This window comes from Sorghum bicolor, chromosome 5 (genome assembly GCF_000003195.3).
Source record: "Sorghum bicolor cultivar BTx623 chromosome 5, Sorghum_bicolor_NCBIv3, whole genome shotgun sequence".
Taxonomy (NCBI): domain Eukaryota; kingdom Viridiplantae; phylum Streptophyta; class Magnoliopsida; order Poales; family Poaceae; genus Sorghum; species Sorghum bicolor.
In genome coordinates this window covers 7,570,886-7,593,737 of record NC_012874.2, presented here as the reverse complement: position 1 = coordinate 7,593,737, position 22,852 = coordinate 7,570,886, and the positions used below count along the sequence as shown (strand labels likewise).

Genomic DNA, 22,852 nt, shown 5'->3' with positions numbered 1-22,852 from the left:
GGCCTTGGGCTGTGTCAGCAGTTTTTGCTAATTACTTTCAAGGCTGTGTCGACAGTGATATTTACTTACTTCTGTATTATGATCTAAACAACACTAATAATTTCAATGGCACATACTATTTTAATAACAATGTGAATGTGCTTGGTGTAGGCATCTGAATTTAGTAACCCCAAATAAAAAAACATAAAAAGTTTCCTGATATATGTGTAGTGGCTAAACGACAGGAGAGTTATCATTTCTTTCATAAACAGACATCATTATTACAACGTCTTATAACCCAGAGCTTGCAAGCCTAGTGTAACCAGAACAGTTGGACCCTTTATTGATTTAATAATTCTAATAAAAGTCTAACATAAGGACAAAGAAAATACATAATTCTATGAATTAAAACAAGGACGGTGGGCTCCAAACTTTAGATTAACTGATATGGAATTCAAGGGTAGGCATTGCCATATCCAGATCCAGCCGCCACCAGCCCCACCATTTTGACTGTTTCCTGTGCCACCACCATTGCCATTAGCATTTGCACTTGCATCACTTGATCCCCACCAATACCTATTAGCATGGCTAGAGCCACAACTGGTGCCACTACCGGATCCTTGAGCATTGGAATTCCAAGCACCTTCGGCTTGTTCTCTACCCCCACCGCCACTGGTCCCACCAGCATTAGAAGACACTCCATAACCAGAATACACTCCTCACTACACTAGATCACCATATCATTGTTGGTTAAAAAAACCCAATAACTGCCGGATTTTGAACTAACACTGGTAAATCGCCAATGATAAAAAATTTATTACTAGGAGAGGACCCACCAGACAACCACACTACTAGGTAGGTCACAAGTCACACATTTTTTTGCGCGAAAAAACACGCTCTTCGCGGCCACGGGCGCTCAAAACCCTGACCTCCTACTTCGCTGTCTTGAACCCTAACCACTCCACCTATAACCTGTTTGTGTCCAAATGAGATTTTCTCCCTAGCCATTTTATGTTCATCTAATTTTAAATGAGTATTTGGGACCCTAAACAAATTCAAATGAAAAAGTTGTCAACTACAAAGTTTCAAATTTTATTTTGGTAGTTTCTCCATCCGAGGTAATTTACAAAATTTGAATTTCAAACTTGAGAAATTCAAATATAGTTTTCCATGACAAGATGATTTTAAATGAAAAAATTGTCAATTACAAAGTTTCATAACTTTTGAGATATACAAATTTTTGGTTTTTCTGTTTGTCCATCCGAGGTATTTTTAAAAAAATTCAAATTTCAATTTTTTAGAAATTTAAATGTAATTTTCCTTGATAAGATGATTTCAAATAAAAAAATTATCAACTACAAAGTTTCATAACTTTCTGAGATGTACAACTTTTATTTTGGGAATTTCTTCATCCGAAGTTATTTAAAAAATTCATTTTTTTTGGAATTTAAACTTAGTTTTCTAAGACAACATGATTTCAAATAAAAATTTATCAACTACAAAGTTTTATAACTTCTCAAGATCTATAACTTTTATTTTGGTCATTTATTCATCCGATATAGTGGTAATAATATAGTTCACAAATGTTACACATCCGTCTTATAGTTTATGAAACTGTAACACCCAAAAAATTGCAAATTTTGAGATAGGTCGAAACGATTTAATTCTGTATTTTTGTGTTCATGGAATATAGAGAACTAATATTTTTCATCGAATTAAAATTTGTTATAGGATTTAGCAACTTGTTTGTGCATTCATTTTTGGGGCATTTGTTTTATTGTTTGATGTGTGTTTGACAAAAGTTCAAAATATTTCAAACAGATTTAAAAAGGATTTTGAAATGAGTTTTAAATACCTTTTCGAATAAAAAAATAAAAACAAAAGAAAAGGAAAACCTCTCCCTTCCTCTATTCTGGCCCGAAGGCCCACTCCTCTCTCTAATTCTGGCCCAACCAACTCCCCCTTCTTTCCCCACCGCGGCCCAGCTTGCTTCGGCCCAACAGCCAGGCCCACGCGCGCCCTCCTTCCTTTCTCCCTCCTTCTGGCTGACTGACCGACCCCACATGTCAGCTTCACCTTCACTTTCCTTCTTTCTTCCCTGGACGCACACGACCGGGACTCCATCGACGGAGTTTGCGTCCCAGTCCCGGATTCTACGGGATTCGCTGCCCTGGAAACTCACCGAGCAGCCTATAAGAAGCATGGGCGTCGTCCTTGACTCGGTTCCGCATCCACCTCGACCTACAGGTCTAGCTTCGCGACATTGGAATGTTTGGATCTCGCCAAAGAGCCGGAGATCGCCGCCGCCGTGGGATTCATCCTCCCTGCCCTTAAAACCGAAGTTGGATTGCGGCCGAGCCTTGCATCGTTCCTGCGAAGCTTCAGAGCCCTCCGCTTTGCTCTCTACCGGCCGTTACGGAGTCCCAATCGCCGCCGAACTTGAGCAGGGCTCCGTCGTCCGCCCCATCTCGACGCTGGGCCACCCCGAGCCCCCTCTGCCCGTAACAATCGCCTAGGTGAGACCCCTTGTCTCCCCCTTTCTCCCCATGCCCTCGGTTTGGTTTTTGGTGGACCGTAGCGCTTAATCCGATGAACTCCAGCGAGGATGCGGCCGTTCCGGCCATGGCGCCACCGCGGCTGCCACTGTTCTGGCCGGCAGCTGCCCCTTCCCTCTCTCAGCTCTAATCGGGTCCATCCAGGGAAGATCCAACAGCTCATGTTAAAAGATACCTATTCGGGGTCACTTTTTCTAAAGAGTCCCTAGAAGATTTCATGCTTAACCCGCGATCCATAACGCCTTTCAAGAAGTACGCTTTGCTGTTTTGAAAACGTAAAGCACCTCGGTTTAATACGAAATACGTTTTCTAAATTTACAAGGTTGCCACTGAAACTGTTTTGCTCATAAAATGCTCATTTTAATTCCGTTTTAACCCATTCAAATTGTGTTAGGTCCATAATTATGAGCTCTACATGTTAGTAATATTATTCACTCAGTTTTAAACTTTTTATTTGCGTGATATTAATTAATTAATTACTTTTCTATATAAAATCTTAGAAAATTCATAACTTCTCCGTTTTAGCTCCGATTTTCGCGATCTTTATGTCTGTGAAATCGTAGCGATGCGTAGAATCATTTTATAAACTTTCCATACTATTTTCATATGATTGGTGTACTGTTCTAATTGTAGCCTTGTTTGTTTCATGTATGTTTTCTTCGATTGTTTATGTGATCGATGATCGGAGTTTAGACGGTGAGCAATTCGTGGTGATCAAGAGTGCTTCAGTGATCAAGATCAGAGTCTTGGACAACTAGAAAGATCAGCAGGATCAGCAAGAGCATTTAGATCAAGGCAAGTTTAGCATTTGGATTTTATTTCTATGACCATGATCTTGTGACTTGATTAATGTTTAAGCAACAAATGATAAAAATGACTTTTTAGTCACTTGATGATTTATCTGTAAGTGATAACCGGGACAACAGTGCAACCATGAGGGCTATAATGGCTCTGGCTTTAGTTAAGTGTGAGTAACTTTTCTAGCTCGTTAGCGGTTACCCGTTGTGGCGCAATTGGGGAATAGCAGACCGTGGATTCCTGCGGGTGAATCACACGGACTGACTAATAAAACCAAGCGGCCCTAACTTGTTAGACGAACCTTTGAAAGACTTCATAGTGATCCCTGCCGACCTCCCTTGGAAGGGGGTTAAGAGATTAGCTACCTCGGGCGAAAGGGTAAATCATGACTCATGGGTAAAGATGTGCAACCTCTGCAGAGGGTTAAAAACTAGTATACTAGCCGAGCTCACGGTCAGGAGCGGCCTTGGGGATTCTTGCTGCGACGATGATGATTCCTGTGTGTTAAATATGCTCATTATTTATTATTTAATGCTTTACATTATTTATGTCACATTGATCATGAGATTGTGGGAGCTATACAATCTAGTTGCTATACTTGTGGAGTTCGACATGGACTCACTCTTGCTATTTCCCCAAACCTCAGGAGAAGTTTAGGCTTGTGATCAACCAGTCAGTTGGATCCTGTAGAGTGGAGTTAATACCCGAAGTTGGAGTTATCTATCCACTGTTTGCTATTAAAGGTTATCTCTTTTATACTAAGTACGTTATATGTTTATGCATTGTCTTTTGATATTACCCTTTATTTGTAGCTATATGTGAGATTTGGTCTCTAAAACTCACATATGGTGCATATCTAATTTTGTCCTTAAAATCGGGTATTACAAAGTGGTATCAGAGCAATGCTGACTGTAGGACGCAAGCCTAGTTAGAAATTGGCCGTCTTAAGGTTTTGAAATTGTTATAAAATCCTTGTTCTGTATGCCTTGATATTTTTCTCTACACTATATCCTTTTCATTGCTATTCATCTTCACCTTGTTGCTTATTTTAAAGACTTGTTCTCATCCCCACTCCTTGCTTGATATGCTTTTAGAACTTTTTCTTACCACCTTCTGGCATCGTTGGAATAGGTGTTTTAAGATATCTACCCTTACTATGAAGAGAACGATAGTATCGTAAATTGAGTGAAGTGTGCTTAATTGGTTTGTTATTATGTTTATGCTTGATTTGGATCTTTGTAATGAGTGCAATGATCTTGTGGGTTTTCTCCATAATATCATTTAGTTTATAGGCCTAAGGCATAAGGAGTAGTGAAATAAGTAGTTGGGTTTGTTTATATCATGTTTCTATCTCTTGCTGTTTTCTGGAGCAGTCTGCAATAGTTCTGGTGTATCTCAAGATCTGATCGTGCAAAGTTTACCAAAATTTTCTGTGAACAATTAGACTTCAAGATCTTTCCCTGACCGCAAGAATCACACTCATAGCTATTATGGTTTGGAAGTTACAAAAATCACAAGATGATACAGATGTGCTGTCAAGAAATTTGGACCAGTTTCGGTTACTTATTGTTTGAGACAAATATGACTATAGAATTTGGAAAAGTGTTCTATAGAAAAGTTATAGACAATTTTCTAAGCTTTCCAACGCCAAATTAAAGACAGAATCAGGGAAAATGTTGTATACGAAAGTTGTAGAGGATTTCCTAAGCTTTTCACAAACGTAAGGATCATCTCCAGATGAGTTAAGTAGCTCGGGATATAACTTCTGGAAGTTACTGCACCTTTGCTGAGACATTATCAGAAAGGAGATTATGTTTGGTTGTTTTACCTAAGCTTAAAGACAGAATCTAAGGAGGCCTTCTACATGAAAGTGGTAGAGAATTTCATAAGTTTTCTAACGGTATAAGCTATAAATCTGTTAGATTAACAGAATAAGAGTTATATGTATTTTACTACGCTGGTGTTTTCATATCATGAGAAAAATTCAGGATACCTGTTTGTTCTCCCCTTACACATAAGTTCTTTGGGATGTCAGAGGTTCTCAATGTTAGTTAACCTGCCGGGAAAACATGCAAGCTACCTTTCCTGTGCCCCCAAGGTGACTTTTATTAAGGGGGGTAGCCCAAATAAAGGGGTTACATGGAGAAGAATTGCATAATGTTGGATGGATCAAGAGACTCGGTACAGCGAATTTTAAAGACTATATGATGTGTACCATTTAAAAAGGGTTATGAGGACTAGTCCATAATGTCTCCCCAAATCAATCTAATTTTAAGGGGGGTAGTACCTTGATATCATGGGTGATGCATTTTAAGACTAGCTTGGAGTGATAATTGTCTTCTGAGATATTCTATGGTTATGATCATCTATCCTTGCCGAGTTACTGACGTTGGTCACTTGATGACAGGGAGTGTAGTGTCCCATGGATTTGGAGCATAATATGACGCCTCTCGTGGATAGGTGGGAAGAATATGATCATCTTGATTTTGAAGAAAGATGATATGAGTATGACAAAGCTGAGTGTTATCAAAATAATAATAGGGAAGAGCAAGTTGACAATGAATCAAATCAAAATCCACAACGACGGAAGCGAAAAAGGAAAGCTCGTAAGAAGCCCGCCCCTGGAAATAAAGTACAACAAAATTATATCAATGGAAGACTGAACAATGTGGATAGGCATAACATTCAAGGAGCCACCAAAGTGGTGGGAGGCTATATTCAAGTGGACTCAGTACTAGTTTTTGCTCTGTTTGACCGAAGTGCTTCGCATTCTTTCATATCTGCTGACTTGGTAAAGACAATCGAACGGGTGAAGTGTCCGACGAGAAAGCCTTTGTTAGTTCAAACCCCAATGGGAGAAATACAGGCAGATCAGGTTTGCTCAAATATTAATCTTGTCATAAAGAAGAAAAACTTCACTGTAAACCTCATTGTGCTAGAGTCACTCAATATTCCTTTGGTTCTTGGCAATGGATGGTTATGTGCACACAAGGCAGTGATCTATGCTACCCAGTGGAAAATTTTCTTAACCGCACCATCAGGGAAAAGAATTGAGTATCAAGGTGGTCCACTCCTACCTGAGGAGGCATACCCATGCTAAGTTATGATGTCTTTAAGTTGTATAAGTCAAAAAGTTGGTAGTCAAGATGAATTTTAATCAGCTATGAATAATAGACATTTTATGGAAGTTTTGTTCACAAGTTGTGATCTCAAGACATGAGTGTTGCTTTTGGAATACAAGTTGTGAAGTTGAAATAGATATCTAGATCTTGTTCTTGTTTCTCTTTTGGAATCCGTGTCTCTTCTGAATCTCGAGGACGAGATTCATTTTAAGGGGGGTAGATTTGTAACACCCAAAAAATTGCAAATTTTGAGATAGGTCGAAACGATTTAATTCTGTATTTTTGTGTTCATGGAATATAGAGAACTAATATTTTTCATCGAATTAAAATTTGTTATAGGATTTAGCAACTTGTTTGTGCATTCATTTTTGGGGCATTTGTTTTATTGTTTGATGTGTGTTTGACAAAAGTTCAAAATATTTCAAACAGATTTAAAAAGGATTTTGAAATGAGTTTTAAATACCTTTTCGAATAAAAAAATAAAAACAAAAGAAAAGGAAAACCTCTCCCTTCCTCTATTCTGGCCCGAAGGCCCACTCCTCTCTCTAATTCTGGCCCAACCAACTCCCCCTTCTTTCCCCACCGCGGCCCAGCTTGCTTCGGCCCAACAGCCAGGCCCACGCGCGCCCTCCTTCCTTTCTCCCTCCTTCTGGCTGACTGACCGACCCCACATGTCAGCTTCACCTTCACTTTCCTTCTTTCTTCCCTGGACGCACACGACCGGGACTCCATCGACGGAGTTTGCGTCCCAGTCCCGGATTCTACGGGATTCGCTGCCCTGGAAACTCACCGAGCAGCCTATAAGAAGCATGGGCGTCGTCCTTGACTCGGTTCCGCATCCACCTCGACCTACAGGTCTAGCTTCGCGACATTGGAAGGTTTGGATCTCGCCAAAGAGCCGGAGATCGCCGCCGCCGTGGGATTCATCCTCCCTGCCCTTAAAACCGAAGTTGGATTGCGGCCGAGCCTTGCATCGTTCCTGCGAAGCTTCAGAGCCCTCCGCTTTGCTCTCTACCGGCCGTTACGGAGTCCCAATCGCCGCCGAACTTGAGCAGGGCTCCGTCGTCCGCCCCATCTCGACGCTGGGCCACCCCGAGCCCCCTCTGCCCGTAACAATCGCCTAGGTGAGACCCCTTGTCTCCCCCTTTCTCCCCATGCCCTCGGTTTGGTTTTTGGTGGACCGTAGCGCTTAATCCGATGAACTCCAGCGAGGATGCGGCCGTTCCGGCCATGGCGCCACCGCGGCTGCCACTGTTCTGGCCGGCAGCTGCCCCTTCCCTCTCTCAGCTCTAATCGGGTCCATCCAGGGAAGATCCAACAGCTCATGTTAAAAGATACCTATTCGGGGTCACTTTTTCTAAAGAGTCCCTGGAAGATTTCATGCTTAACCCGCGATCCATAACGCCTTTCAAGAAGTACGCTTTGCTGTTTTGAAAACGTAAAGCACCTCGGTTTAATACGAAATACGTTTTCTGAATTTACAAGTTTGCCACTGAAACTGTTTTGCTCATAAAATGCTCATTTTAATTCCGTTTTAACCCATTCAAATTGTGTTAGGTCCATAATTATGAGCTCTACATGTTAGTAATATTATTCACTCAGTTTTAAACTTTTTATTTGCGTGATATTAATTAATTAATTACTTTTCTATATAAAATCTTAGAAAATTCATAACTTCTCCGTTTTAGCTCCGATTTTCGCGATCTTTACGTCTGTGAAATCGTAGCGATGCGTAGAATCATTTTATAAACTTTCCATACTATTTTCATATGATTGGTGTACTGTTCTAATTGTAGCCTTGTTTGTTTCATGTATGTTTTCTTCGATTGTTTATGTGATCGATGATCGGAGTTTAGACGGTGAGCAATTCGTGGTGATCAAGAGTGCTTCAGTGATCAAGATCAGAGTCTTGGACAACTAGAAAGATCAGCAGGATCAGCAAGAGCATTTAGATCAAGGCAAGTTTAGCATTTGGATTTTATTTCTATGACCATGATCTTGTGACTTGATTAATGTTTAAGCAACAAATGATAAAAATGACTTTTTAGTCACTTGATGATTTATCTGTAAGTGATAACCGGGACAACAGTGCAACCATGAGGGCTATAATGGCTCTGGCTTTAGTTAAGTGTGAGTAACTTTTCTAGCTCGTTAGCGGTTACCCGTTGTGGCGCAATTGGGGAATAGCAGACCGTGGATTCCTGCGGGTGAATCACACGGACTGACTAATAAAACCAAGCGGCCCTAACTTGTTAGACGAACCTTTGAAAGACTTCATAGTGATCCCTGCCGACCTCCCTTGGAAGGGGTTAAGAGATTAGCTACCTCGGGCGAAAGGGTAAATCATGACTCATGGGTAAAGATGTGCAACCTCTGCAGAGGGTTAAAAACTAGTATACTAGCCGAGCTCACGGTCAGGAGCGGCCTTGGGGATTCTTGCTGCGACGATGATGATTCCTGTGTGTTAAATATGCTCATTATTTATTATTTAATGCTTTACATTATTTATGTCACATTGATCATGAGATTGTGGGAGCTATACAATCTAGTTGCTATACTTGTGGAGTTCGACATGGACTCACTCTTGCTATTTCTCCAAACCTCAGGAGAAGTTTAGGCTTGTGATCAACCAGTCAGTTGGATCCTGTAGAGTGGAGTTAATACCCGAAGTTGGAGTTATCTATCCACTGTTTGCTATTAAAGGTTATCTCTTTTATACTAAGTACGTTATATGTTTATGCATTGTCTTTTGATATTACCCTTTATTTGTAGCTATATGTGAGATTTGGTCTCTAAAACTCACATATGGTGCATATCTAATTTTGTCCTTAAAATCGGGTATTACAGAAACTATAAGTGAGACATGTAAATTTTGTGAACAATGTTGCCACCACTTTATTAGATGAAGAAATGACTAAAATAAAAGTTGTAGATCTTGATAAATTCTACAACTTCTATGTTCGTGACCTTTTCAGCGGAGACCATTTAGTGTTCCGAATGATGTTTGAAGTTACCATTTTGTAAAATTCAAAATTCAAATAGATAAAACACAGTCATGTGAAAAGATGGATAAAATAATAGCTATAAAAACACAATAAATTGTTAGAGCATGATTTTAGATTTTTTTAAAATAATAATCGAATTTGATGTTAGTGCGAGGAAGAAAAACTAGTTATAAGTTTTAGCCGGAGATTAAAATCAGAAGAGTTCTTCAACAATTTCAAAGTTTAATTTCAAATAATATTTTGAAGTAGTAAATGATTTCAAATGATAATGTCATCAATTACAAACTTGCATAACTTTTTGAGGTCTATAATTTTTGTTTTGGGCGCTTATCCATCTGGAGGTCATTTCGAAAATTCAATTTTTAAATTTTAGATATCAAAATTAATTTTTGTTAGATGGATGATTACAAATAAAATTATTTGGGCAACCCAAACGATGTCAAACTAAAGTTTAAACTGCAACGTGGTAGATCTCGTTGAGTACTACAACTTTGACATAAATTTCATCTTCATCGGACATCACATGATAAACTTATAAAATTTTCGTGCAGCATCACCATCAGTTCAAGCTAGGAACCGACGGTGATAGTATCAGTGTTGGTTCTTGGCTAAAACTGGCCGTGATGACCCATTATCACCGTTAGTTCTTGTCTAAAATCGACAATGATGTGCGAATATTACTATCGATTGGACCTATCACTGCCGGTTTAAGCCAAAATCTGGCAATGATGTGCCATGACGGGCTATCACTGCCGTTTTTTAAAAATCCGGTAGTGACGAAGCCAACAGTGAAGACCAAATCTATAGCAGTGCCTTGACTATATGTACTAGACCCTGAACCTGACGCTGACCCTGTACCGTATCTGGACCCATCGCAATGGCTAGTTCCACCTCCTGCACCACCCCCTACGGCACTTGCATGGGCATTATAAGGACCGCTATCACCCAATCCTCTTCCAGACCTAGAACCAGATCCCCCTCCATTCACATATCTGCCGCCTCCTCCCCCTCCTATACCGGTCCCATTAGCACTAGAGTATCTAGCCACCTTTACAGCATTGCACTACTACAAAAACTTAGCTGTGAGCTTTTCAAAACCCCCTCGGAGGCGGACATGATTATGAACTGCCTCGCTTAATGCTTCGAATTAATCGAGGCGGTCATTCACAAAATCGATTTACTGAGGCGGTCATCTTAAAATGCCCGCCTCGGTTAATATCAATTAACCGAGGCGGGCACACTATAATGCCCACCATGGATAATATTGGTCCATCTCGGAGCACGAACAACCCAACTCAGCCCGATAGCGTGCTTATCGTATATATACAACACTTGTCCGCCTAGGGTTTCATTCCAGACCCTCTCACTGCAGTCACATGATGCTCTCTCTCTCTTGCTCATGCACCGTGCCCTGCTCCACTCATGTAGCCACGCGTCCACTCTCTCCTTCCCTGCTGATCCATCGCAGGGGGCGTGGCCTGGTGGTCTGGCGGCGTAGCGCGCGGGGCCTCCATGGCGGCGCAATGGTAGATCTAGGGCTGGGGAGGTGCTCCACCTCCGGTGAGCTAGCAGCAGTGAGCGGGGAGGCGCTCCACCTCCAATGGTGATGGTGTGGGCTTTAGGGCTGTGTGGGGGTCACAGTGGCGTGCACGGGGCAGCAGGGCAGTGTGGTGGCGTGCGCGGCCGCTAGGCGTCATGGTGGCTGTCGTGGCGTGTGTGGTCGTTGGGCGGCGCGTGGCCACGGTGGTGCACACAGGGGTCACGAGGCCGTGTGGTGAGGCAAGCGCAGTGGTCATGGTGGCGAGCAGTGGATTCATTCTGGCGTCGATAAAGGTACAAAAGCCTCTTTCTCTCCATATCCCTCACTCATCCTTCTTTTCCCCTCTTCATCTCCCTCACTATTTCCCTTTCCCTTTTGCAGATCAAGCGATCTGGTGAAACAAAGATAGATCCGGTGGCAGGACCCTAGAGAAAGGGTAGATCTAGGCTACGCCGTGACAGGAGCAAGGAGGGCGGCCAGCGTGGGCGTGGATCTAGCTCTGGGGCTGGGATTGGGCACGCCGGTGGCCTTGGAAACGGGCTCGTCGGTGGCTCTGGTTTTTTTAGTTCATTAAACGTGGTGGTCTTCCTTACTTTTTTAGATAAGGGATATAAATATCCGGCCTCTACATCCGGGGATGTACACAGCCAATTATTACAACGTCTTCGAAAAAAGATAGAGCAAACATGGTCGAAACAAATGACCATGGAACTAAAGCAAACAATAAAAATGTTTCCATCCTTTATTAGATACGTGTAAAGCAATTGTCTCCAATTTCTTGCTTAACACCGAGAGGATGTCTTTAGCTTGCTCATCACGCTGTAGTGGGGCCCAGAAGCGAAGCCAGAATGCTCCCCTGAAAATAACCTGCATGATAGAGTTAGTTTTGAGTTTGTTAAAAATAACATCATTCCGGCATCTCCAAATAGCCCAGCATATAGCAGACACCCCAACCCAGATCAAATTTCTAAGCTCCTTATGCTGATTATGGAGCCAAGTACCAAACATGTGGCCAATAGATCTAGGCGGGGTTAAATTAGTAGCAAAGAAAATTATCCTCCAGATTGTTTTGGATAAGGGACATTCGATGAATAAGTGTTGGATAGTCTCATTCATGTTACAACACGTACATTTCTGACTCCCTTTCCAGTTTCTCTTGGCGAGGTTATCCTTGGTTAGGACAACTCCTTTTTGAAGAAACCACAGAAAAATTTTGATCTTCAGAGGAATTTTAATTTTCCAAAGTTTCTTATGGAGGAATGGTGTTTGTGTATCCATAAGATGGAGATACAACGAGCGGACAGAAAATAATCCGGATGTAGTCAAGTTCCATTTAAAATAATCGGAGCCATCCACCAATTCCACATTAGAGACTTTTGCTACTAAATTAAGCCAATCTAGAAGTTTATTACCCACCAGTGCCCTACGAAAAGAGATATTTAGGGGACAAGCGGACATCACCTTCGAGACAGTTGCGTGACGGTCGCGCACTATATTATAAAGAGAAGGGTATGCAACTTTTAGAGGCTTATCACCTACCCATGTATCCTTCCAGAAACGCGTATTGGTCCCATCTTTAATATCAAAGGAACCTTTGGCAAGTACCTCATCTTTGATGCGCATGAGGCCTCTCCAAAAATGCGAATCATGGGGTTTAGCTGTCACTTGAGTAAGTGATTTCGAATTCAGGTATTTGTTTGTTAAAAGGGACTGCCAAATGCCCTCCGTGTTTAGTAGATTAACCAACCACTTTGCCAGTAAGCACTTATTTTGCAGTTGTAAATCCAGGATACCTAGTCCTCCCTGGTCCTTTGGACGACAAATAATGTCCCATTTGACAAGTCTATATTTATGTTTATTTGTAGAGCCTTGCCAGAAAAATCTTGATCTGAAATGATCGAGGTTTTTTAGTACTCCTTTAGGAATCTCAAAGAAAGACATCATAAACATGGGTAGACTGCTTAAGACTGAGTTAAGGAGGACTAATCTTCCTCCATAAGACAAGTTTTTTGCTTTCCAGCAAGATAATTTCTGCTGAAAACGTTCTTCAACCTTTCTCCATTCAGAGTTCAGGAGCTGTCTATGGTGCATTGGGATCCCTAGATAACGGAATGGATATTCCCCTGCGTGGCAGCCAAAGAGATTAGTATAATAAAGTTCCATCTCTTTAGCTGCCCCATAGCAGAAAATTTCACTCTTATGGAAATTGATCCTAAGCCCAGATAATTGTTCGAAAGCACATAGCAGAAGTTTCAGATTTTTTGCCTGTTCTGGGTCATGGTCAATAAAGATAATGGTATCATCTGCATATTGTAGTATTGATAGACCATCATCAATAAGGTGGGGAATAACTCCTGTTATTTGACCATCGGCTTTTCCTCTGTTAATGAGAAGAGCTAACATATCAGCAACGATGTTAAATAGGATGGGAGACATGGGATCGCCCTGTCTGAGTCCGCGTTTGGTTTGGAAGTATGGGCCAACATCATCATTGACTTTGATCCCCACACTTCCCCCAGAAACCATGCTTTCAACCCATCTACACCACTTGGGGGAGAAGCCTTTCATACGTAAGGTTTGCTGTAAGAAAGACCACTTTACTTTATCGTAAGCCTTCTCGAAGTCAATTTTGAAAATAATCCCATCTCTTTTTTTGGTATGTAACTCATGGATGGTTTCGTGTAAAATTACTACTCCTTCCATGATATTCCTGCCTGTCATGAAGGCAGTCTGCGTTGGGCTTACCACTGTTTTGGCCACCATATTAAGCCTATTCGTGCCCACTTTGGTGAAAATTTTGAAACTCACATTGAGGACACAAATTGGTCTATATTGCTGAATTTTTGTTGCATTTTGAATTTTTGGAATTAAGGTAATTATTCCAAAATTCAAGCTGTATAGATCAAGCGCTTCTCTAAGGAGATCTGCAAAGAGTCGTAAAAGATCCTCTTTGATGATATCCCAAAACACCTGATAGAATTCCGCAGGGAATCCATCTGGGCCAGGAGCTTTATTATGCTCCATTTGGAAGACTGCATCCCTTACCTCAGATTCGGTGAACGGACTAATTAGGATATCATTTTCCTCCGGGGATACTTGTGGAATATCTGAGATTAGATGTTCCATAAGTGTGATCTCAGAATGTTCAGGTTGCCCAAAAAGATTCTTATAATAATTTGTAATGTGGCTTTTAAGGCTAACGTCCCCAACTATAGTACCTTGATCATTCTCAAGTTTGTAGATATGTTGGTTACGGTGTTTCCCATTGGCCACTAGGTGAAAGAACCGGGTGTTAGCATCACCCTCCAGTAGCGTTTTAACTTTGGCACGCTCATACCATTTTAGTTCTTCTTCTCTCAAAAGACTAACTAAACGCTCTTTTAAATAGTGTTTGAGATTAATCTCTTGATCAGATAACTGAGTGATCTCCGCTTTCTTATCAATACCATCTAATAGAGCTAGCAGAGTCTTTTTTTCTTTTTTGTAAGACCCCGCGGTGTGTTTAGCCAAGCCTCTTAGATATTGTCTGAGCCTGCGGATCTTGAACTGCCAACGTTCCAACGAAGTGCCCCCAGCACATGGAGAAAGCCAGTTATGTGCAATCATATCATAGAAACCCTCACGAAGTAGCCATCCCCTTTCAAATTTGAAAGGACGGTTATTGGTGTGGTGGGTCGATGATCCGGTGTTAAGCACAAGGGGAGTGTGGTCGGAGATATTCCTGTCCCTAGGTTCGATTGTCGTCAACGGGTATTGATTTTCCCATTCAGTGCTGACCAGGACTCTATCTAATGTCTCAAAAGTTGGATTATCCCCCGGCCCCGCCCATGTAAAATGGCGGCCTGACATGACAATCTCCTTAAGATCTAGAGATTCTATGACAGCATTGAAAAGATTAGGCCATTTAGCGTCAAAATCCCCTGAACTCTTGTCCTCTGGAGTACGCATTAAATTAAAATCCCCTCCTACTATATATGGAAGAGTTTCTTTAGAACAAGTGTTTGCGAGCTCTACTAGGAAGGCACTCTTGTTTTGGATTTGAGCTGGCACATATACAGTGTAAAGTATGAATTTGAAGTCATCTGATTTACATCTGAGGGTGAATTTTACATAAAAGTCGCCCTCGTCGATGGCTCCAATATCAAAAACCTTCAGGTCCACACCTAGCAAAATACCCCCTGACCTACCGTGAGGTGCCATGGTGTGCCAAATAAAATCATGCCCTCCACAAAGATTTTTGAGGACATGATCCGGGAAAGAGTCCCATCCAGTCTCGGATAGAGCAATAAAATTAATTTGCTCTTCCTTAACTAATTCCGCCAAGAATCTGTGTTTAGCCAAGTCTGCAAGACCTCTGCTATTCCAGAATACTCCTTTCATTTTAGAATAATTTTAGAAGGAGTCTTAGGCTTTTTGGGAAGTTTGCCCTTGCCACTATTCTTGGCGTTATTAAATTTTTTCTTTCGACGGAGAGGAGAGAGATCTATGATTTGATCATTCTCCGTATCTAGCATATCCTCATTTAGATTACCACACGCGTGGCTGAGAACTGCCTCAATTCGGTCTTCCTGCTCAGCATCATTGTGCAAGCCACAATATTTATTTTTGGTCATGTTCTTTTTCTGCTTAGCACAAAGAACTAACCTATCCACCTCTATGTTTTTTATAGTAATAACATCTGAGGTCCCCAGGTTGATGCCTACCCTACCAAGGTTTGAGATAACTTTCGAATCTGGGAAGTTAGAGAAAGAATTACCTGGGTCGAGGTTCTTCTTTGCCGCCAACCATTCGGCCTTGTGTAGGGTGTGCACGTCAGCCACCGCTGCGGTCCTGATGCTCCGGCGCAGCTCTTTTTTGGGTGCAGCCGGAACTGCAAGCGCTGCGATCCTGATGCTCCGGCGCAGCTCTTTTTTGGGTGCAGCCGGAACTGCAAGCGTCGTGGCAGTCGGAGAGGTGGTGGCACTGCCCGGTGGGGAAGCATCAGTGGTGGGCGGCGAGATTACAGCAGCAGCGGCATCGCCCCCCACAGCAGCAGCGTCATCGGCGCCCACCAGCGCCTCTGGTACGGTCTGGGCCTCGCTTGTTAACCCAAGGGACGTGTGCAGCGGGACCTTTTGGTCCTTACTTGCCTACCACGGTTAATCAATTAAGCGTGGCGGGCACGGGCAACCGCCGTGGTTAAGCCACCGTTAACGGTGACCTTTCATTCGCGGCAGTCGCATGTGTCCGCCTCGGTTAACAAAAAATGACCACCACGGTTAAGAATTCTGTAGCAGTGTTGGCTAATCCCATGCTCATGAGGACAATGAGCTCCAGTGATATCAGCTTTGTGCCTGCCATTGTGAGCTACCACTATGGAGTGCTTGAGTTGAGATGAGTTCCCCCAGTGAATGCTGCGTGGGTATTCATAGTGATAGAGGCCATGCAGTGGTTCGGTACCTTCATAGCGTGCATGTATGGTACGTAGTTGTGTTTCAATAGGAGACCAAGTGGAGGCTTTTAAAATCCATTGTAATTTAATGGAGCTTCTTGACATGACCATTAAGTACATGCAAGTAGCAAGGTGTGTACATTTTACAAATTATCTTTGCACTAGTACATGTTAAGCTCTCTCTAGATGGTCAGCTAAGTCTCATGTCCAGAGATAACGCATGGCACGAAGTTTTAGCATTCATCAGTGTTTGGAAGGCCCATTGAAACTAAAGCTGCTTGCTCCGGTTTAAGTAGTTCACTTATTTGTATTCTTCGTTTCGATAAACAGTGAAGTTACCCATCGAGTCATTGCTGGTTTTCAGACCATCACTGATACTAAATGTGTGAAATATTTTAGTGACTGTACTGCTTTGTCTCATATATAGCTGAAAGCTGGGTCTAGTTCCTTAAAAATTATTTGTATGTTTGGTTTCGATATATATTGTGTTCCTGGACAAATAAAGACCCCACAAAGAAAATAATAGAACTAGCAACATCCATGCTCTAATACATATCCTGCATTTCACCCGACCTGAGAACAAAAGGCAGAGTGGTCATAGTTTCACAAGGATTATGGGCTCTTGAACTTATAAACATTTTCTTGTCTTTTGCTTGGGATAAATTGTTTCCGCTGAAAGACTTTTAAAAAGCAGGCATGCATAATATACTCTCATGCATGCCCCTGACTCTGCCTTTAACCATTCTCTCCAGCACTGTGAAATAAACATGCACAACAAGATGGTGACACGAAAATCAAAAGATTACTATGCGCAAAAAAAATATCAAAAGATCACCCATATAATAATGTAACCCGAGGGTTTTAAATATCTTTTATGATCAGGCTTTAGCATTATACTAACATTAAAACTTGTAAACGACGACCTGCATGCATGAAGTCTCAACGGTCATGCTTGAAAGTCAACGCAGGCATCCCCTAATAACCCAACGGATTCTATCTCTCATGCAGTGGTTGACATTGCAGACTACAGGTGACCCTGAGCTTTTCGCTACGCCTTTGACAAATTCAGTCATGGACATAAGAACTACACTCTTATGTATACCTGGAAATCTTGATAAGAAAGGCAACTCACTAGATTAAATAATCAGTACAATGCAATGCAAGCAGAATAAGTAGGGAAACAGTACTTGAAGGCTTGAACCGTAAGTGTCCACTTGCTGTAGTTCGATAAGAGTGGATGAAAGTCAGGCCGAGATTGTCTGATAGCAGCCAGATAACATTGTGAACTAAATTCTTGCAAAGCCATACCAGGTAATCAGCTAATGGCCAATTGATGCAGGCCAAAATCAACCTAGCCAACTTTTAGGTCCGCCGTCACTGAACAACATGTTTGCACATGAACGCCTGACGTGGTGCCCCTAATTCTGAGCACGATATGCATGACACATTGTTGGTGGAGCCTCGTCAGGTGCATGATACACAACATTTACTTTTCGCTTTCTTGTTGTAAGCCCAGGCAACACTAGCTTTGTCTCTCTCAATATACTTTAGAGCCTTTAGGCTTTTGTTCATTACCTTGTCGACATTGTACATCATTAAATCATGATATATAACAACAGATAGATCATTTTGCTTAGCCAAATCTATATGCATCTAGATTTACTTCAACAGGCAACAAAACTTCTCGTCCATATAATAGCTCAAGAGGAGTAACTTTAGTAGATATATGATGAGCCCATAGAGCTTCAAACAGACCTTCATGCTATCTCCTAGGATTGTGCTAAATTTTATTTTTGAGAAGCTTGATCAAAATATTATTTTTACTTATTCTGCTTGGCCAATAGCTCGAGCATAATATGTAGATGAATTGAGCAACTTAATATTATATATAATGGGGCAATTTTGGCATAGCGATTTCTTGAATTTTGATAATATCTGTAACATGTTTTGGCTATATACTACTATAGACTGCAACAAAAAAATTACACTAGTACGTGTTCTCATGTTTGAATATTCTTATAATTGAGATTAATGGTCTAGGTTTGAAGCAACTAGAGCAACATGAGGATGTGAGGAAAATCATCAAATAATTTCAAATAAACTTCACTACAACTTGGTCATCTCCATTCTCTAAGAGAATTACCTTGACAAGATGACACCCAATGAAGCTATCAATAAAATATTGCTCGTGATCTTTGGATGAACATTGTGGCCAAAGAGAATGAAACCTAACATTTCTCAGGTACATATGTAAGAACATGATGAAAATTCAAGAGTGGGTGAATAGTGAAGACTGTAGCTCAAGTCAAGTGAAGAGTCAAACAGGAACTTCACTACCAAGGGCCCCATAGCAAAGCCTCTTCTCCATGAGATTATGCATGGCGCCATATGGACAAAGGTAACAAAAGAAATCTAAGGGACGACTCCTGCTCTTCGGATAATAGAGAAGACCCAAACAGTACATCCATCCGTGATCCATACGTGAACAACAAGATGAGTACAAACCTAAAGATAGCAGATATGGCCTCTCTTCCATTTGGTTCTCTGTGATCCTCCTACAAGGCATGCAATCGAGGGACAAGAATGTCGAGCCAGTGAGCAGCCACGCACGGGACGCAATTGAGCTGCCTCATCTACTCAGTTGCCCTCCTCAACCAAAATCTGTTATAGGGCGTTAAGTCTTAAGCGACACAGTAAATGAGATCTAAATTATGCATTAGAAATCAATAGTAATGTGAACTGTAATGTGTCATTTAAAAGTACGATGATATGGACTGATCACTGATGGAAGACGAATATTGAATAGAACTGGACATGAAGAATCTGTCTCCTTGATTAGCCATTCACGAGAGCGAAGAAGCACGATGCATAAATGCAGAAAATATTGACCACCAAACTAGGCTATGTTGTTTGATCCTTTTTGGCTACACAAATGCTTAACATAAAGCCTTCACCTAAATATGCACTTAGGGTATTTATATTATCATGCGGTTAATGCTAATTATGTTCTAGGCTGGATTGACATAAATGGGTTTGTGGCAGTTCTTGTAAATTATGTTCTAGGCTGGATTGACCCACTTGCAGTTATTATCGTAATTAAGTGATATAAACAACTCTAGGAAATTCAGTGGTATATACTTTAATAACCATGTGAACATGCATGGTGTAGGCCTCTCAACTTAATCACTGCAAAGGGAACATATGAATTTTTTTAGATAGAGTGGCCACATGATGGACAAGTTGTTTTTTCCTTTCACAAACCGACATGATTACAACATCTTCATATAAGGACCTTACAAGACTGCTACTGTTGCTAGAACAGTTGGACCCTTTATTAATTTACTGCTAACAAAAGTGCAACAAAGGGACAAAGAAAACCAACAACTTTATGACTTCAAACAATGAAAGACTACGATGGGCTCCAACTTTAGATTGGCTTATATGGAATTTATGGGTAGGCATTGCCATACCCAGTTCCGGCACCAGAACCACCGCCACCGCCACCATTTTGACTATTTCCTGTGCCACCACCATTGCCATTAGCACGTGCACCTGCTTGACTTGATCCATACCAATTCCTGTTAGCATAGCTAGAGCCAGAACCGGTGCCACTACCGGATCCTTGAGCATTGGAATTCCAGGCACCTCCGGCTTGTCCTCCACCCCCACCCCCACCGGCACCACCAGCATTAGAAGACTCTCCATAGCCAGAATACCGTCCTTGACTATATGTACTAGACCCTGAACCTGACCCTGACCCTGAACCATATCCAGACCCACCGTATTGGCTAGTTCCACCACCTCCACCGCCCCCTCCAGCACTTGCATGGGAACCATAAGGGCCACTATCACCTGATCCGGTGCCAGACCCAGACCCTGATCCCCCACCATTCACATATCCACCACCCCCTCCCTGGCCTGTGCCAGTCCCATCAGCACTAGAGTATCTAGCCACCCTAACAGCATTGGCTAATCCTATGCTCATGAGGACAATGAGCCCCAGTGATACGAGCTTTGTGCCTGCCATTGTGAGCTAACACTATGGACTGCTTGAGTTGGGATGACTTCCCAGTGAATGCTGCATGGGTATTTATAGTGCTTGAGGCCATGCATGCAGTGGTTCTTTACCTCCATATAGAGCATGCACGTATGGTAGTGGTGTTTCAATAGGAGACCAAGTGGAGGCTTTTAAAATCCAATGGAATTAATGGAGCTTCTTGACTTGACCATAAATTACATGCAACTAGCAAGGTGATGGATGGCACTTGTCACGTTCTGTCTAGATGGTCAGCTAAGTCTCATCCCCATAGATAAGATAATGGATGGCACAAAGTTTTAGCATTCATCGGTGTTTCGAAGGACCATTGAAACTAAACCAGCTTGTTGCTCTGGTTTAAGTAGTTCACTTGTTTGTATTCTTCATCTCAATATACAATGAAGTTATGCATCGAGTCATTGCCGATTTTTGGACCAGCATTTATACTAAACGTGTGAAATATTTTAGTGACAGTACTGCTTTGCCTCATATATAGCTGAAAGCTGGGTCTAGTTCCAATAAAATTACTTGTATGCTTTGTCTCGGTATATATTGTGTCGCTGGAGAAAGACCCCATACAGAAAAGAATTGTACTAGCAACTTCCAAGCTCTAATGCATGCAGCATACTACAATATACTCCCATGCATGCTCAAGACTCTGCATTTGGCCATTCCCTCAAGCATGAAACATGCACAGCTAGCTGGATACACGAAAATCAAAAGAACACAGGATCACCCGTATAATATGGAGTTTTATATATAACGACGACCTGCATGCATGAAGTCTTGACGGACAGCATGTTTGAAGGTCAACACAGGCATCCCCTGATCACCCGATCGATTGTATTATATTCCTCATGGAGCGGTTGACATTGCAGAGGTGACCTCGAGGTGTGCACAATGAGTTTGACAAATTCAGTCATGGACTTAAGAACTATTGCTCTGTGTACCTGGGAATCACGATAAGAATGACAGCTCACAAGGTTAATTAATCAGTACAATGCAAGCTGTATAAGTAGCGAAACAGTCCTTGAAGGCTTGAACCCTCTAAGCGTCCACTTGCAGTAGTTCGATAAGAGTGGATGAAAGTCAGGCCGAGATTGTCTGATAGCAGTCAGAAAACATTGTGAGCAAAGTCTTGCACAGCCATACTCGCTCTGCTAATGTAATAAATACTTGTGAAAAGAAAAGGTAAGACTGTCTGTTCCTTCGAACATAAGGATCGATGTCCTTTTTTTCACAAATGTCTTGTCATTTGCTTAACTACACCGTGATGACACCCATTAATTCGTGAGTGAATCAGTGTGCTGATGCTAATTAGGTCACACACTAGCAAAGAGCTAGAATACTGAATAGAGTCAGGCAAACATTCAGCCTAACCAACTTTTAGGTTGGACGTCGCTCAACAACATGTTTTCCCATGAACACTTTACCTGGTTCCCCTAATGATGAGTGCGATATGCAAGACACACTGGTGGAGCCTTGTTGGGAGCATGATACACAAGAAACAACTGAAACCACGGTAGCACAATCATCTCCAGCCCTACTCCCTAGCAAGGCAAGAATAGGCAGGCATATATTCACGTGCATGTGGAAAATACATTGGTTCATCGTCATAACAATTAATTTTGCTAGTAGGTGTAACATGTTTCGGTAAATCATATATGGAGGCGGGCGTTTTATTTACCAAGGCAGTAAAAAATGTCTGTGTCGGTAAATCATTTACAAAGGTGGGCGTTTGTAAGGCAATCACCTCGGTTACTTAGGCCTAGCGCACTATCTAACAGAAGCCCACCACCGTGTCTGACTATATAAACAAATCACATACCCTAACTCACTTCATCCACACTCAGGAATGCCTTAGCCCCGCACGACTCAACTCTCCCACTGGTTTTGACTCCGCTCTCCTCCCTCTCCCACCGGCCCTACTTCAGCACTGTTGGCGGTGTGCTCTCCCCCACAGCGCCCCTCCTCTCCTCTCCCTCTCCCCCGCAAAAGGGGCTCCCAAGCTTGTGCTACTGCTGCTGCTACGATGGCTCCCTCGCTCAAGGTGCAGCGGTGGAGGTGGCTCCTGCCTCTCCCTCAAGTTACGGCGGCTGTGGTGGCTCCTCCCTTTCCCTTGGGATGTGTCTCCTTCCCAAGCAGCAGATGCTGCTCCCCACAGCTCCTCCACCTATGACATCACGTGGGGTGGCAGGGATCTAGGGCAGGGCAGCGTAGATTGAGGCTGGGCCGACATAGATCGAGGGTGTGGTGGCACGGATCCAGGGCGGGTGCGGACACTAAGCGCGGCAGGTCATGGCTCCTGTAAGGTCCAAATGGCTAGAGGGGGGGGGGCGGCGGTGAATAGGCTATTTAAAATTCTATAAGCTCAACTAAACAAGTA

At 42.2% G+C, this 22,852-nt stretch overlaps 1 protein-coding gene and 1 pseudogene across 1 annotated transcript; both read right to left on the bottom strand.

Annotated features, from left to right (window-relative positions):
* Window positions 434–16,339, bottom strand: LOC8072798 (annotated as a pseudogene).
* Window positions 19,660–20,533, bottom strand: LOC8072797 (putative glycine-rich cell wall structural protein 1). The gene has a single exon (XM_002449093.2). The coding sequence runs from the start codon at window positions 20,455–20,457 to the stop codon at window positions 19,879–19,881; it is 579 nt and encodes a 192-aa protein (XP_002449138.1). The 5' UTR covers window positions 20,458–20,533; the 3' UTR covers window positions 19,660–19,878.

What these genes read in the sequence shown, in the direction of transcription:
- LOC8072797 (XM_002449093.2), bottom strand. Translation starts at nt 20,457, where the DNA reads ATGGCAGGCACAAAGCTCGTATCACTGGGGCTCATTGTCCTCATGAGC.